Source organism: Aspergillus pseudotamarii (genome assembly GCF_009193445.1).
Source record: "Aspergillus pseudotamarii strain CBS 117625 unplaced genomic scaffold BDV38scaffold_17, whole genome shotgun sequence".
NCBI lineage: Eukaryota > Fungi > Ascomycota > Eurotiomycetes > Eurotiales > Aspergillaceae > Aspergillus > Aspergillus pseudotamarii.
The window spans coordinates 267063-282367 of NW_022475031.1; the positions used below are offsets into that span (position 1 = coordinate 267063).

At 49.5% G+C, this 15305-nt stretch overlaps 5 protein-coding genes across 5 annotated transcripts; 4 read left to right on the forward strand and 1 right to left on the reverse strand.

Annotated features, from left to right (window-relative positions):
• Positions 1-781: 781 nt before the first annotated feature.
• Positions 782-3009, forward strand: BDV38DRAFT_242943 (uncharacterized protein). The gene is made up of 9 exons (XM_032054162.1): positions 782-1430; positions 1509-1545; positions 1606-1732; positions 1786-1814; positions 1883-2047; positions 2104-2150; positions 2202-2280; positions 2340-2640; positions 2703-3009. Exons 1-9 carry the CDS (start codon positions 1104-1106, stop codon positions 2842-2844), a joined length of 1254 nt encoding a protein of 417 aa, XP_031915242.1. The 5' UTR covers positions 782-1103; the 3' UTR covers positions 2845-3009.
• Positions 3010-3252: 243 nt separating this feature from the next.
• Positions 3253-4176, forward strand: BDV38DRAFT_242944 (SDR family oxidoreductase). The gene has a single exon (XM_032054163.1). The coding sequence runs from the start codon at positions 3299-3301 to the stop codon at positions 4082-4084; it is 786 nt and encodes a 261-aa protein (XP_031915243.1). The 5' UTR covers positions 3253-3298; the 3' UTR covers positions 4085-4176.
• Positions 4177-4849: 673 nt separating this feature from the next.
• Positions 4850-5314, forward strand: BDV38DRAFT_270044 (uncharacterized protein; the record flags this gene model as incomplete). The annotated part of the gene is made up of 2 exons (XM_032057076.1): positions 4850-5097; positions 5176-5314. 2 exons carry the CDS (start codon positions 4850-4852, stop codon positions 5312-5314), a joined length of 387 nt encoding a protein of 128 aa, XP_031915244.1.
• Positions 5315-7785: 2471 nt separating this feature from the next.
• On the forward strand, positions 7786-10501 carry eng2 (putative GPI anchored endo-1,3(4)-beta-glucanase). The gene has a single exon (XM_032054164.1). It carries the CDS (start codon positions 8037-8039, stop codon positions 10038-10040), a length of 2004 nt encoding a protein of 667 aa, XP_031915245.1. The 5' UTR covers positions 7786-8036; the 3' UTR covers positions 10041-10501.
• An 85-nt stretch (positions 10502-10586) lies between these two features.
• BDV38DRAFT_291571 (uncharacterized protein) lies at positions 10587-13983 on the reverse strand. The gene is made up of 4 exons (XM_032061772.1): positions 13707-13983; positions 12897-13651; positions 11831-12842; positions 10587-11777 (listed from the first exon to the last, which is right to left on the reverse strand). The coding sequence occupies exons 1-4, from the start codon at positions 13971-13973 to the stop codon at positions 10644-10646; spliced, it is 3168 nt and encodes a 1055-aa protein (XP_031915246.1). The 5' UTR covers positions 13974-13983; the 3' UTR covers positions 10587-10643.
• Between the last annotated feature and the right edge of the window lie 1322 nt (positions 13984-15305).

A 15305-nucleotide genomic window follows, 5' to 3' on the forward strand; every position in this document is an offset into this window, starting at 1 on the left:
AAGACCATATGAGAGTTTAATTCCATGTCGCCATATTAGCTAGTTATGTGCCAGCGTATCTGGTAAAGCTAAATCTGTAGAGTAGACCAGTAAAGTCTGATTGATATAAACGCTGCTATTGCTAGTAATTGTTTGATTGACAAGCAAGTAACCAGTGACATGGCGCGGACGAGACCTGCACTCGTCATGAATCAATTGGGATAGAATTACTGGTAGCCAACCAAGGGTAATGAGAGGGTAAAATGAATGAAACTCACCAGATAGTAAATCGAGCTAATTATTAGATAGAAGGAACCCCGGCTCCATTAGTAGTGAACCGAGGAGGGATTGTAGGCTAGATATTTCTTTTATTTAATCATTGACTTCTAAGCCGGGAGCGGGTCATATCGAAGGAGCCAGGCGGCTGTTACATTATTGTAGGGCTTATTATTTCACATGACGAAAACAAATTACTAGATTATATAGATAAATCAATGCTGTCACGTATTTTATAATTCTAGTGCCAACCATGCTCAATATAAAAGCCTAAGAATAGAAGCTAGAAACTTTTTGAAACACGGTTGTTGCTGATGTCTTTGTTTCTCGAACGAGAAAGAGAATAGACATCCAATGAGGATGGATGAACAGCACCACAACAGCCAAGACAATTGCCCGACCCGAAACTGTCTGGACACACATCCCTCTGGTATCTTGAATTTGTTACAATCTCATCACTGTTTCTCCTTACTTGTGACAATGGGGTGTTCTATTAAAGATTCTCTCAGGTGTTTATCATTATACCTCGAGTCAAAACTAGACACATTGCCCTATTCCACTACTCTGGTGAGAATGTATAGCGACTCCGGGTGAGGTTGTAGTTTAAGTATCACAGACCTATTTCATCCTTGACAGGGCAGTTCCACCGAAACGATGCTTTCCAATAGATATTTGTTCTGACGCCCGGTGGCCCTATCTCAATTGTGCGTGCCAATGACAATAGACGCATTGATCCTTCATTTGCCACCTTACATGGATGGCTTAAGCGCCCAGAGAACTGTTCATCTTAAAATCCTTTTATAACGATGCATTCCCGATGGTCTCACCCTAATCGATTATGAGTTCTCATGGTCGCTCTACTCTACAACAGATCTATGATGGCGAGCGATCTCATGTTCAGAATGCTTCAAGTCCCACTTTTTGCGTTTCTTCTTTCCTTGTGCCTAGTATTCCCCACGGTACAAGGTTGGAGAAACCTAACCGACATTGAAAATGCATATAAAGGCATCTACTGGTGGACCGCCCTCATGGAATGTTCAGATGAACACTTTGATATACTGGTTGAGTCTACCCGAATGATGTTAGAATTGACCAAGCGGACTACCAAACCCATGGACACACCGGGATGGCAGCGTTTCTTCGCCGCAGATCCGCCGGGAGTAGAGGGGTGGGCTGTAAGTTTCGACCGTAGACAGAATTCTCATGTCTATCAACAGTCTCTTATTTGCTAACTCAATTCATCCGATCAATAGCACGAGAAGCATCGGACTCACTACCTCCAAGTTCATAGTAAGCCGATGCCGCCAATAAGATGAGATAAATATGCACTAATTCAGGCGCCTGATTTAGACGTTATGACTCAAGTCAATATGTTCCCTCGCCTCGGGAAGGTTGGCGAAGGTAATACTTCAGGGGAGCATCAGGTTAGATATCGCTGCGCCTCTAAGCGTCAGTCTCCTTGTACTAACCCGGGAGTGTATGTATACGATCTCCTGACCATGACATCCTGTACTTTCTGACTCTGAATAGGTACACGTTTACTAGAAGGTCTAACCGTGGTAAGCCCTCATGGCTCCATACACTTTAATCTGCTGGCCCGGAAGTATAACTGGACATATCAATACAGGATTGGAGATGTTCTTCTGTGATGGATTCTTTCGCCATAAGTACCTGAATGATATAACAAAAGGCGAGAAGTTTCCTGTCAAAAGTTTACCTGGCCTGGTTAGCTACGAGCACTTGTTGGCCCACGAATGGACTCACGTTGATCTTCTTGGGTCTTCATTCCATGGTGAGTTTCTACCCTGTCCCAATTTGAACCACTGGGCCCTAACCCAAATTTATCAGTCATGGACCTAGAGGCGCAGAATCCTAACCTTGGAATCAAGTCAAGGGTATGTACTATATCCCCATACCACGTGTTATCGGGCTGACAACTTGTGTAGAAGGTTGAAGGTGCTGAGTGGTCAAACATCCTTGCATGGTATGGACAAAGTCTTCCAAACGTAGGCGTCAAGTATAACGGTGCGTTAATCCACGAATGTGACTATCCTGATAATTCCACACTAATCATCTCTAATCAGCGGATAACTACGCCTGGTTCTGGACCAACAACTGGTTCAACGAAAAGTGGGGATGGAAAGATAACGGATTAGATCTCAGATGGAGCCCCGAGAACGCGACCGAACCTGGTGGCCCTCACGACATGGCCGGTCCTGGGCTTGGATTTCTGATGCCAAAGGAGAACCAAACCAATGAACAGAGAAATTGTCATGCCGGAAATGATCCCCGCGAGGTGTTCTGTGACTATCTTGGAGAGCCCTACAGCGAGTGGCTCAAGGATCGCGAGAAACCCTTCACTTCAGAGGGAGGCTGTGAGCTGACGTAAGTTTCCCTTTTACTGGGTTAACTTGCATGCATACAGAAGATAATGACTGTTTCTACAGGAAGCAATGCTGGAACTCCTTTAGTGAGTTTGCGATCGATCCATCTTGCGTTTGTAAATGTGACGGTAAAAGAACTCCGCTGTCTGATCCCAAGTGTGCTGGGTTTAGAGGAGGTCCTCCTGGAAGTCATTCATATGCTTAGTTGACATTGAGGGTGGTCGGCTGTCTTGTTTCTTCTTCGTCCCATTTTTACCTTTTTCTTCCCTCTTTCCATTTTTCTGAATTCCTATGACAGAAGCACGGCTTCACGGATAAATGTATAAGTAGTTCAGAGTCGGTTACGTGTGAAATATATACACGATGCTCCTACAATATATTTCGCTTAATGCGAAAGATTTGAGAAAATGAAAATCTAGCAATCTACCAAAAATAAGCCTCCAGTCATCTATTTCTTATAATTGATTTTCTATAACTCCATGAAGACGTGATGTTGCAGTACGATTTACTAATCTGCAGCCTCGGGCCGTCGGGACCGATCACAAAAACTATACTAATCAATTTAATCTCATCCAACATCCATCCCCAAAAAGTATATATCAACCACCATCCCCGCACCCCACGGATCCCCCAGAAACCAACAATAATACAAACCCACCATGTCCCACAACCCAAAGAACAACCCCGTGCTGGCCGTAGTAGGCGTTGGCCCAGGCATCGGCGAAGCAGTCTCCCGCCACTTCGCCTCAAAAGGCTTCAGCGTAGCCCTGATCGCCCGAACCGAAGACAAACTTCAAAAGATCCAAGACTCAATCAATGAGTCACACCCCAACTCAGCGAAATACTATGTGACCGACGTGCGAGATGAAGCAAGCGTGATCAAGACCTTCACTTCCATCAAGGACGATCTCGGTCCGGTTCATGTTCTCATCTATAATGCCGGGTCGAGACGCATTCGTCCGCGGACTATTATCGAGACGTCGTCGGAGGAATTTGAAAATTTCACTCGTATTAACATGTTCGGTGCCTTTTTTGCTGCCAAATGTGTCCTCCCTGATATGTTGGCCGCCGGGGCGGGGACTGTTATCTTCACCGGTGCGACGGGTTCCATTCGTGGGAGTTCTGGGTTGAGTAGTTTCTCACCGGGGAAATTTGGGCTTCGGGCGCTGTCGCAGATTATTACCAGGGAGTTTCAGAGTAAGGGTATTCATGCTGCGCATCTTATTGTGGATGGGCCCGTGCAGAGTGATATTATTGGGGGCTGGTTGCGGAAGAAATGGGAGAGGGAGGGTGAAGTCGAGAAGTTGAAGGAGATGCATCGTTATGTTATGCAGCCCTCCGATTTGGCGGAGATTTATTGGTTTTTGTATACGCAGCCGAGGAGTACCTGGACCCAGGAGTTGGATGTTAGGGCTGAGAAGGAGGGGATGTTTTCGAAGTTGTAGTTTTGTAGTATGTCTGATTATTTATTTATATATATATATATCTTGGGTAGTATGTGTCTTGGAGGTGTGTGAAGTTAAGCAGGGAGAACCGGAAGTGTACGTCATACTCGCGATTGAACCAAATGTTGATCTTATAATCATCTCCACGGGAGAAACAGTAAGATTTACAACCGCCAGAACGATCCCAGCTCCGCCTCCTGTTGATATTCCCAGGTCCTATGAGACTCTCCCTCTCACCGATGTCAAGGTCTCGCATCATCCGGAGGGTGCTCCGGTAGCAACGCCCGTAGTAGTGGTGACACTGAACCGACCAGACAAGAATAATGTATTTTCCACACATCTTATGGACGCTTTTGAGAAGCTCTACTCCCTGTTTGACGTGGATGAACGCCTCAAGGTTGTCGTGTTGACCGCAAGAGGGAGGATCTTCTGTGCTGGCACCGACCTGAAGGAGCCATTCAAACCGGCCAAGGAGCGACTGCTCGACTTTCGCGACCCGTAAGTATCCAGATACAAAGCTTCGGACATACATATTGAGCACCCAGTGGCGGCCGTATGGCCCTCGTCATCTACCGGTGCCGCAAGCCCACCATCGCCGCCCTCCAAGGCTCCGCCGTTGGCGTAGGCATCGCTCTCACCCTTCCCTGCGCGATTCGAATAGCATGCGAACAAGCCAAGTACGGATTCGTCTTTGCCCGTCGTGGGTTAACCCTGGAGTCCAGTTCATCGTTCTTCCCCCCTCGTCTGATCGGATACTCGCACGCAATGTACTTGGTAACCACCGGCCATGTCTTGCCACCCACGTCGCCACATTTTGGGTCGCTATTTGCGGAGACTCGACCGGATCCTGTGCAGGTGCTCTCTCGTGCGTTGGAATTGGCAACGGAGATTGTGGAGAACGTTAGTTTGCTTGCGTGGCATCTGAATCATGCTTTGATGTGGCGCAATCCGGGGACTGCGGAGGGAGCACATATTGTTGATTCGACGGTGATCTATCATATGTGTCATGAGAGGTATGCATTTGCCTTTTGATCAATGGGATAACTATGGCTACGTGAGGGCTGTCATTGTGGTATGCTGACATATTCCAGGGATATGCCAGAAGGGTCCAAGTCTTTCCTAGAGAAGCGAAAGCCACATTTCACTGCGACACTGGAAGATGCGCCACCGAATTACCCGTGGTGGATTGAAATTGATACAGGCAGGAGAGTCCGGGCTGCAAAGCTGTGATGCTACTATAACGGCGATCTCCAGGATGTCATTGGCGGATTATCTAGTTTATCTCAATTTGACATGAATGACCGGAGTAACTCAGAAGTGAACGACAGCAAATCAAGTAACAGGAGGAAAGCATGCCATGAATGATTGACATGAAGAAACGGGATACGTTATAGGATCCTCTCTGTACAAAGGAATCTTTTCCTTTCGAACGGCAGCTTAATGTAAAATCTGCTGGTGGTCGCCCTACCTGACTCGACGTCCCCACACAACAACGACTTGCACATCTAAATAAAAGCAACGGGACGTTAGACTTGGTTATCCTTAATTTTAATTGACTATCCACGGAAGAACCGACACCTAATGGGGAGCCGTTGATATTAATTTAGCTCGGCGAGCCACGAGGCATATCAATAGTTTGTTTCATATATAGCAGGTGAACGAAGAAGCTTCCGACAGTGACGCTTTCTGATAGGCTTAGGGAACGTCCAGAGGAGCAGACGATTTCTATTTCGGGCATATCAATGTGGTACGTTGAGTAGCTGTGGGCTACCACTAGCTATGAATCTGTAGACAATGGACACTTACCTGATTCGGACATTTCCGGTTAATAGGTCCAGGCTTGTTAGTCAACTAGAACGATTTCATAGGACGTGTTCCAAGGTGAAATTCAGATTTTACTAACGAAGCAGACGCTGATACCAGCATTATAATTGCGGAATTGAAGGATGTTCCTGTCATGAATTGTCTTATGATGTTACTTAATGAATATACATTTTTAGGGCTTATGGTAGGTAGGGCAAGGATGGCATCCGTGTGGAGTGCAGAATAGTATAGTCTGGTCTCCCAGTACTACCAGGAGACGATATGATGTTTCTAACCAATCATACTCTCGTGCCTGAGCAAGCCAATCACTTGACATGTCCAATTCAAGGTTTGGACTACATGGGCTCGGGAGTACGACGGGTCGTCATTCTCCCTCTGTCGTTATGGAAATAAAATAAACGGATGGAAGAATGTTCAAACTTGGGTGGTTAATCAGCCACGAAAGTCTAATTATGATTCGGAGAAAAGGCGGAAGGATCCATGGGACCGGACGGGAAGTTCCAGCTGGTCCTGATCCTGATATTAACCTTACCGGACTATAGATAGAAAGGTAATAATAGTAGGGAGATTCATAGCTAGCCTGTACGTAGATTGAATTGATTAAAATTAGCAGATCATTCGGGGGGAGGAGGAAAGATAGATTCATGCATTCGGGTTGTACGGAAAACAAAGAGCATTTCTTTAGTCAGAGGTCGAAGTGTAACTAATTAAAGTGTTTTGTTCCTTTTTTTAAAAATGGGGAAAAAGAAAGAAATTGAAGTTGCTAAAATGGACGGTCTCGTCGGCCGTAGTGTTTTTGTTTGGTGTGTTTGTTCACAATTTCATCCAGTCAGATGACAGTCCTGCCTCACACCAGAAAATCATCATCTCCCCTTTTTTCTCTGTCTCTGGCTTTCGCTGTATCCCTAGTTGACATTGACTATTGACCATCCCGGTGATTGTCTATCAGCCGACAACTCATTCTCCTTATCGGACTAGTCCACACGAAGCAACTATGCCGTTGCCACAACTTACTCCACCGCGTGTCTCGACTCGACCTGGCCCACATAACCGATGCGAGGAATCCAGACACTAAATTGGGGCCCGTCCGGTGCAAAATTTCGTCCACCTATGGGATTGCACATGGCCCTCAGATCGGCTGGCTCTTCCGCAGCTGTCAGTGGCTGATCCGAGGGTCGCTCGGGAAGAGTGCGTCTCGAAAATGTGAGCAACGTTAGATTGTCGCCAGGTGCCGCGCTTGGAATGAACAACAACCCATATCAATCGTCAACCCACACAGCACCCACCACAGACACAGAATGACGAAACTAATGACAAAATCAATGCGATGGGTTCCTTTGGGACACAATTCAGTAGAAACAGCCGCGCCTTTTGAGCCCCAAAGATAGGCGCCTCCTGTGTTTCATACCTTCCCCGCTCAGGAGATGTTCACGTTTCAGAACCCCCGACCGCCTTACCCTACAGGTCCTTGGCGATGTAACTTTTCTCGCCGGCCCACTAGCATGCCTGGGCGAAGAATGGAGGCGCGCACCCTGTCGGGATTCATCACAAGCTCGACATTTTTGTCTGCAGCCTGATATGAACACTGATTCGCTCTGACCCCTGTGGCGCAACTTGGCATGAACCGCCATCTGGCGAGTCGTGGGCCCCACGGCGTCTGCTGGATGAATCTGGCCACAATCATAGGCGGCTGCCAATTCTCCACGATGACCATTATGGTAAAGGTTGTCCAGCGGGCCTGGACACAATACAGCCTGCCGGCCCTGATGGAGGGTGCGCTGGGGATTCTCCGTTTGTTTATTACATCGAATGTCCCCTGGGCGCCTGAACTTTTGGATTTTGTGTTCTCTCCTGTTTTTTGTTCGTCCCTTTCCTTTTTTAGTTTTACAATCTAAACCATTTACATTCCTTTCAATCGCGGACTGACGTCTGCATTCTTTCGACAGTCTTTTCTTCGCTTGCCAACTTTGCCAGCCTTGACGGTTGGATTTCCATTCCTTTTAGTAATAATCTCTAGAGTCCTTCCAGGAGTTGGTTCGATCTAAGATCCTTGGTCTTTACCTTTTGCTATCTTCGAACTTGTCTACCTTCTTTTGCCTGGTTGCTTTACTGGTCGACAATAATCAGGATGCCTTCCTCATCCTTCATGTGGACTGTAGGGTCCATCGCTCTTTCTTCCTTGATCACTCCTACAATCGCAGACGGCTCTGGTAGCCGTTACCAGCTGATTGAAGCCTGGCAGGGAGAAAAGTTTCTGGATCATTTCAATGTCTTCAGCGGTGCCGACCCAACCAATGGGTTTGTCACCTATGCCAACCAGAGCTACGCAGAGAGCTCAGGTCTCATCAAAGTGACCGAAAGCGGTAGTTTCTACATGGGCGTGGACTACCAGACCGAACTCAGCCCCAACGGTCCGGGTCGAGACTCGGTCCGGATTGAAAGCAAAGAGTACTATGATGAAGGTTTGTACATTATTGACCTCCAGCACATGCCGGGTAGCGCCTGTGGGACGTGGCCTGCTTTCTGGTCGGTGGGTCCCAACTGGCCCTATGATGGTGAAATCGATATCATTGAGGGTGTCAACAAGCACGAAGCCAACAAAATTGTCCTGCACACAAGCGGTTCATGCGCCTTGTCGAGCGAAAACGATATGAGTGGCAGCATGACCTCCAGCGAGTGCGGCGAAGCATCTGGGACCATCGGCTGTGTGGTCGAGGGCCAGACTGGGACCTCGGGCGATCCGTTTAACGAGAAGAAAGGTGGTGTCTATGCTATGGAATGGACCTCGAGCTTTGTTAAGATCTGGTATTTCGCTCGCAGTGAAATTCCCCAATCCATTACCGAGGGTAACCCAGACACGACGGCCTTTGGCACCCCGATGGCTCACCTGCAGGGAACCTGCGACTTCCACGAGCGCTTCAAGTCGCAAAAGTTCATCCTTGACACCACCTTCTGCGGCGACTGGGCTGGTGGCGTGTTCGGTGACTCTGGCTGCCCAGTCAGCGACCCCAGCAACCCAATCCAGAGCTGCGTAAACTATGTGGCTCAGAACCCTGCCGCTTTCAAGGAAGCCTACTGGGAAATTAACTATATCAAGCTGTTCCAGACGGGTGCTGGCCATTCGACCGCCTCTATTGTCCCGCAAGCTCAGACTGCCACTGCTGTTGCGTCGAGGACAGGAGACAACGTTCCATCTATTACCTCCACGCCTCTTCCCGAGACTACCGCTCCCGCCCCAGAGACGGCATCAGCTGAGGCACCTGCCACTTCGAGCGCAGTTCCTGAGCCTGCCAATCCTCAGAGCAGCGTTGCCGGTGCTGAAACCACCGCCGCCCCAGCTCCTTCGACTCAGACCACTGCTGCCCCAGCAAGCCCTTCTTCGGATGGCAGCGAGGAGGGCGCTGATGCTGTCTCGGAAACTACCATCTATGTGACGGAGACTACGACCTTTTGCGGAGCCAGTACTCAGAAGGGTTCCATCCAGACCCTTGGCGGTGGAGAGACCGACGTTTCTCCGGCAAGCTCCACGGTCGAGTCCGCGGCTACCCCCGCTGCTCCCACACCGACCGCCCAGGAACCCGTTGCTTCGCAGCCCGGAACCGTGAATGGCGGTACACCTGTTCCCACCAATGTTTCTCCGGAAACTCCTGCCGAGCAGACGGCTGGTGAGTCCAGCACACCGAGCCCCAGTGCCCAACAGCCAGAACAGTCTCAGTCCGCCGCAACCAGCATCGAGGCTGGCAACGTTCCCCCGGCTGCCTCAACCCCAGCCCCTGCTGAGCAGGGTACTCCGGAGGGAGCTAGTCCTGTTGGCGCCACCGAGTCGCGACAGGTTCCCGACGAGCCGGCACCCACGAGCGTTGCCCCCATCCACAGCCCGTCCCACTCGTCATGGATCATCCCCTCCTCGAGCCGTGTTGCATCGTCTTCTAGCTTTGCTTCCACCACAACCTCCGCGAGCCGCACCACCTCTGCAACCCACGAGGCTACCGCTCCGACGGAGACCGATTCAGGCGCGTCGACCGGGACTAATCCTGAAAGTCCTGTCTTCACTGCCGGCGCGAGCAAACCTGTAGGTATCTCGAGCATGGTCGGTATTGTTTGTGGTGCTGTCGTGGCCATGTTGGCCTAATACAATGTATTTCTAAGTCGGCGGATTTTTGAACTTGTTTTTTGGCCTCCCTTTTTCTTTCCAGCGGATTGTCCTGCAGGAGGAGCTTTCTACAAATACCCACATTTCTTTTTTGTTTCCATTCAATTCAATTGACGCTTGACCGATGTCTTGCTCTGTCCGCTCGTTTAGACTGCATTCTGTTCCCCGTAGATTGTTATCGTTGCTGTTTAGATGTCTCAACTTGTTGCGTCATTCTGGCCACTTTGAATTAGATAGACAACAGGAGCAAAAATATCACTCAACAGGATCCACAAGAATATTAATCAGCATGCATTCATTCACTGGTAGTCCCTGTACTGCTTCAGCCACGCCGGTGGCACCCGATGTAATATTATCGGCCCTTGACTCTGTGCGAGCCATTCACGGGTCTCCCCAGTCAGCATATGACAGTGTTGACAGTCGGCCGCCACATTCCCCACTCAATATAGGCCATAATCAAATAAATAATACCATCATGTTGGATTCATTCTATGTGCAACAATTACTGACAAATATGGACAGCCTGAACAATATCATCAATCTACATTATCATCGTCCCATCATACATACCCCTACCGCGATCTAGGTGGTCTTCCAGCGCCGCAACCAATCCTGTGCATATCGGTTCAAGATTCCATCTTGGATGATCCTTAAACGACCGTTCCGGAGTGTGTTGCTGTCTCGCTCGGCCTTCTCTGTGACGAAAGTCTTCGGCGCTGGTGCCTCCTCGCCGTACATGGCCTCATAATGGTCTGCTAGCTTGACGGCAGGATTGATCATCTCCTCGCCTCGGGACTCGCTGTCGCGCAGCATTTGCAACCAGCTGTGGAAGGGGACCGTCTGGAAGTCAAACCCACTCCGCTGCAGGGCATCTAGCAGAGCGGACCAGGTGAATGTTCGAGGATTGGACAGGTTGTATATTGTGTCATCGATATGTTCACTGGTAGTCGCATTCCCTTCAGATTCTTCAAGCGTATTGACTGAGCAGGCCTTCGCAATTTCGAGAACGGAACATGCCAGCTTGTCTACCGGGAGCCATGAACAGGTTGTGTCGAGCTGGGGAAGAGCCTTGAGAGCCAACGCTGATCGGATCATCAAGGGTATGGCCTCCGAATCATTCCAAAGACCTTTCTTTGAATGTCCTGAGACCTGACCAATTCTCAAGGAGAAGGTCCGAGCGCCCGATTTCCGCGCGTTGCTTACGATCTTCTCACCAATTAACTTCGAGCGACCGTAGCCCATTTCAAGTGCGCTATTCAGGTCGTCAAGAGGCGCCTCGTCGACGTCGGACGTTGGGGCACCGAGAGCCGTTGATATAGATGAGCAGAACAGTACCACGGCTGGGGCGGGAAGATGCACCGATAACGAAAACTGGATGAGATTATATAGCCCTTGAATGTGAGGTTCGAAGTTGGCGAGAGGGAGGTTGAAGTTGACTGGCCAAGCTGTGTGGATGATCAGTGACACTGATCGCTGCATCTCCGCTAGCATATCTTTGCCAACGCCGAGGTCGGGCTTGTCCAGGGCGCTGTTGAGTGCGACGATCTTCTTTGTGCGGAAGGGCATCGCCTCTAAGCCTTTCTTTGCGAGAGCATCCAGAATCTCTTCTTTTGGCTGCTCCCGTCGTGTTAGGCAGTACACGGCGGATACTGTATCATCGTTCAAAAGCTTGAAAAGCGTGTGCGCGCCAATGGACCCAGTAGCACCAGTAAGGATCTGAAGGATGTTAGAAAAAGAAAGAGAACAATTATGGCAATAACGAGACATACTACACTCCTGTTGCTTGTGACGATGCTGGGATTGGGTGTGTGCATGCGGAACGTTGAATATTTTTCAATCACTCCAGGCATCAATGACACCTCATCTTCCACCTCTGTATCTTGACCATTTTGCACGGCTTGGATATACTCTGCCAAGCGGGAGACGCTTCCCGTTTCAAAAATTATGTTTTGACTGATACTCTTGCTGTCTGTAATCTTGAAATCTCTGAGAATTAATCGACGCAGATGGATTGCTTTTAGACTATCGACTCCCTCTGCGAAGAAGTCAGAATCCGGTCTTGAGATGGGGAACCCAAGCTCTTCTCGACAGACTCTCATAAGATGAGCTACTGTGCTACTTTGATCAAGCTCAAGGGTACCGTCGGTGTTTTGTTCAAGCTTAGTGTACGCCTCCTCGATCACATCAGCGTATTTTGCATATACTTGTGCCCTAATCATCGACCCCTTATCCGTGCGAGGACAGGCTGAGCCAACGGGTAAGACCGTGATCATGTCTCGTGATATCTGGGAAAATTGCTCAGCTCGGGAGTTTGCGTCCTCCACTGTGGGCCAGATAAGATCGAGGTACTCTTCGTCGGTGAAGCTTCTTGCCTCGTCTGACCGAAAGACCAAAAGGCCTGGGACAGATTTGCCCACTCCGATGACAACGACCTCCTGAATCAGTGGGCTTTGCTTTATCGATCCCTCAATGGGCAGGGGCAGCACCTTCTCCCCATTGACGAGGGTAAGTCGATCATCTAATCTGGTCATGTACTTCCATCGGTCAGGAATGGTAGGGTGCGGCGTGAAGACGTCGCGGGAATGGTACGACCCTGGGGGCTCATCCGAATTCGACGCCGTCAGTGCTGGATGACCAGCGAGGTACACACACTCATACAGATCTGCACTGATGGGCTTCATCCAAATGAAGGGGCGGAGGTTCTCGAAAAACTTAACATAATTCCAGAAAGGATCGCCTGCTGGGCGGGAGAGGGACTCTGCTACTAGGCCTGCCTCCGTTCTATAAGTGGATTAGGGGACTGCATCAGCCTGATGGGTCTCAAACACTACTTACAGACCAAACGAACCACCAAAGTGGACTCTCTCTGCCACGAGGCGATCGCCTAGTTCATCAGGGCATGGTGCGCCACCATACGTCACTAGTTTACACCGTCTCAGAGCATCCAAGCCCTTTGGACTATCAACTAGAAGTTGGAGAAGATAAGGAACACCCTGGACGGAGTCAGGTTTAGCGGCCTCCAGCGCCGAAGTGACCGATGATGCTGTTAGGGGGAGCGACGCATCCCACATATACGCTGTTTTCCTCATGTACATTGCCTGAAGGGCAGTCGACAGACCGTGTAGGTGATACCACGGTAGGGAGTTAAAGGATGTTAGCCCCGGACCCCGCATTGGATGGGTCATGATGGCTTTATGACTGAGATAAAGAGGTTTTGGCAGACCAGTGGACCCAGAGGAGTGCAGGATCAAAGCGATCTTTTGTTTTTGGACTTCTGGATTCCGGGTTCGGTGGAGGACCAAGACATCAGTCTCCTGGGGGGCATTCAGAGACGGTCTTTGAATGATTGGACGGCATGCGATCAACTTCAGACGGAGAATCTCGGCCAACGTGGCACGGATGCTTGGTGTTTGCCCATAGAGGATCGTGTCACAGCCGACCATGTCCAGGAGTGATACGCACGCCGCAGCTGACAGTCGTGGAGAGACCATCATGACCGTGTATCCTAACCTGCTAAGCGCGAAGAAAGTAACCACCATGTTGAGATCCGACAGTGTGAACAGAGCGACCACAGCTCCATCATTGCGAGGCTGCTATTGTATGAGCTGTGGTTATACTCTGGTGAGAGATATGTGGATGGCTTACTGGTTTGAAACCACAATCCATTAATGTGGACACAGTTTGGTCGATCATGCAGTCCAGGTCTTGCCCCGTGAAGTATTCATACGAAGTGGTATCATCGTTGGATGGCTTGGGATAGGCTAGGATAGGAAGCTGGACAGGATCTGCCGCCCTTAAGCGGATGAGGTCGTCTAGGACATGAAGACGACCAAAGCGTGCGATCAATTGCTCTGAGTCTGTGATCTTTGGAGGAGCATTGTTTGATGACTCGTCATACTGAGGGATACCCATGGTGAGACATGAACGAGGGAGAAGTCAACCACCTTGTGCTTGAGACGGGGAAATTGAGGAAGAAGTGGGAGCAAGCGAGTCGTATTTAAAGGAGACGCTTTAGCAGTTGAAGATCCACACGCTCGACAGAATGACGAAGAATAAAAGTCACCTGTGTCCGGTTCTCGTGACTTTCCGATCATTGGTTTCCGCATAAGGCAACGGACATCTTTCTCACTTGCCATGGATCTTTCCCTCAGCTCTCCACTCATTCACCGAATGGCACTGTGGGGGTGTAGCGGTGAAACTCTCCCTATCTGGATTGAGCTGAGGATGACATTCGTACCATTGGTGAATTAAGGTCGAATGGGGGGGGGGGGGGGGGGGGGGGGGCTTGAGTCCTGCCGACAAGATACTTCCGCTTGTCTGCAAAGATGAATAGCGCACCCCAAAGGCTAAAGTTCACGGACGGGACCCATTTTGAATCTTGAATCGTGGAGCGATCGTCATCGATAAGCTCCCGAGTTCCTGCTCCCCCGGCCAATCCTGACACATGGTGGCTGACGTCGAGATTGCAGGGTAATTTGTCAATCACGCTGTAGTCCCTGCACGAGACAGCGCCAGGATCATGATCTCATGAGACCCAGTGCATCGGGCTAGGAAGACACTATGCCGAGGCATAGTAATTACCGTTCAATGGATGCAGCCAAAATAATCACTAGTACTGGGTACATGCTTCACCAATGCAACCCAGGGAACCGGCACCTGGCTCCGGCTACCTGGCTTCTTCACAACGAAAACACACTTGAATGTCGATCAAGTTCTTTCAAAACATCACGATGAGGACTTTTGCTCGCATCGATCATAATCAGACCTGTTGTCCATCTGTCTCCAAAAGGCTTTGTGGGCTGAGACATAAAATTCCTTCCGACGACAGATGGCCGAAACCGAGCCCGGCAGAGTCTGGGCCCACCACTGGTGCAAAGAGGTACTTTTGTACTGCGATACGGTGTGATTAAGTTGGGGAGTTTCTTGATTTTGTCCAATTTACTTTTATGATCTGTTTCTCACTACCTCGCTTTCTCGTGGGATTCGGATAAATTGGCTGCTGAGCAACGAACGGGCCTTTAATCAATGACTTAGCAAGGGAAGGGATGAAACATCCGAGTTCCCACCACAAACGCCATACCGATCCGGAAAGACCTCGAGTGAATTCGATAGTTTCAAGCAGCGGCCTCTTGTGGTGTCTTGGGCGACCACTCGATGAGCTGAAAAAAAAAATCCCTCATAAAAGTACTTCTGCTGCAATACCGGGACCGATACTCTTGAACGCTACTCATGGAAGGAGGAAAG

Coding starts and splice junctions, on each gene's coding strand:
- BDV38DRAFT_242944 (XM_032054163.1), top strand. CDS start 3,299: ATGTCCCACAACCCAAAGAACAACCCCGTGCTGGCCGTAGTAGGCGTT.
- BDV38DRAFT_291571 (XM_032061772.1), bottom strand. CDS start 13,973: ATGGGTATCCCTCAGTATGACGAGTCATCAAACAATGCTCCTCCAAAG. Junction 12,843..12,896: donor TTTGGTGGTTCGTTTGGTCT/GTAAGTAGTGTT, acceptor ATCCACTTATAG/AACGGAGGCAGGCCTAGTAG. Junction 11,778..11,830: donor TCACAAGCAACAGGAGTGTA/GTATGTCTCGTT, acceptor AACATCCTTCAG/ATCCTTACTGGTGCTACTGG.
- eng2 (XM_032054164.1), top strand. CDS start 8,037: ATGCCTTCCTCATCCTTCATGTGGACTGTAGGGTCCATCGCTCTTTCT.
- BDV38DRAFT_242943 (XM_032054162.1), top strand. CDS start 1,104: ATGGTCGCTCTACTCTACAACAGATCTATGATGGCGAGCGATCTCATG. Junction 1,431..1,508: donor CGGGAGTAGAGGGGTGGGCT/GTAAGTTTCGAC, acceptor TCCGATCAATAG/CACGAGAAGCATCGGACTCA. Junction 2,048..2,103: donor TCTTGGGTCTTCATTCCATG/GTGAGTTTCTAC, acceptor CAAATTTATCAG/TCATGGACCTAGAGGCGCAG.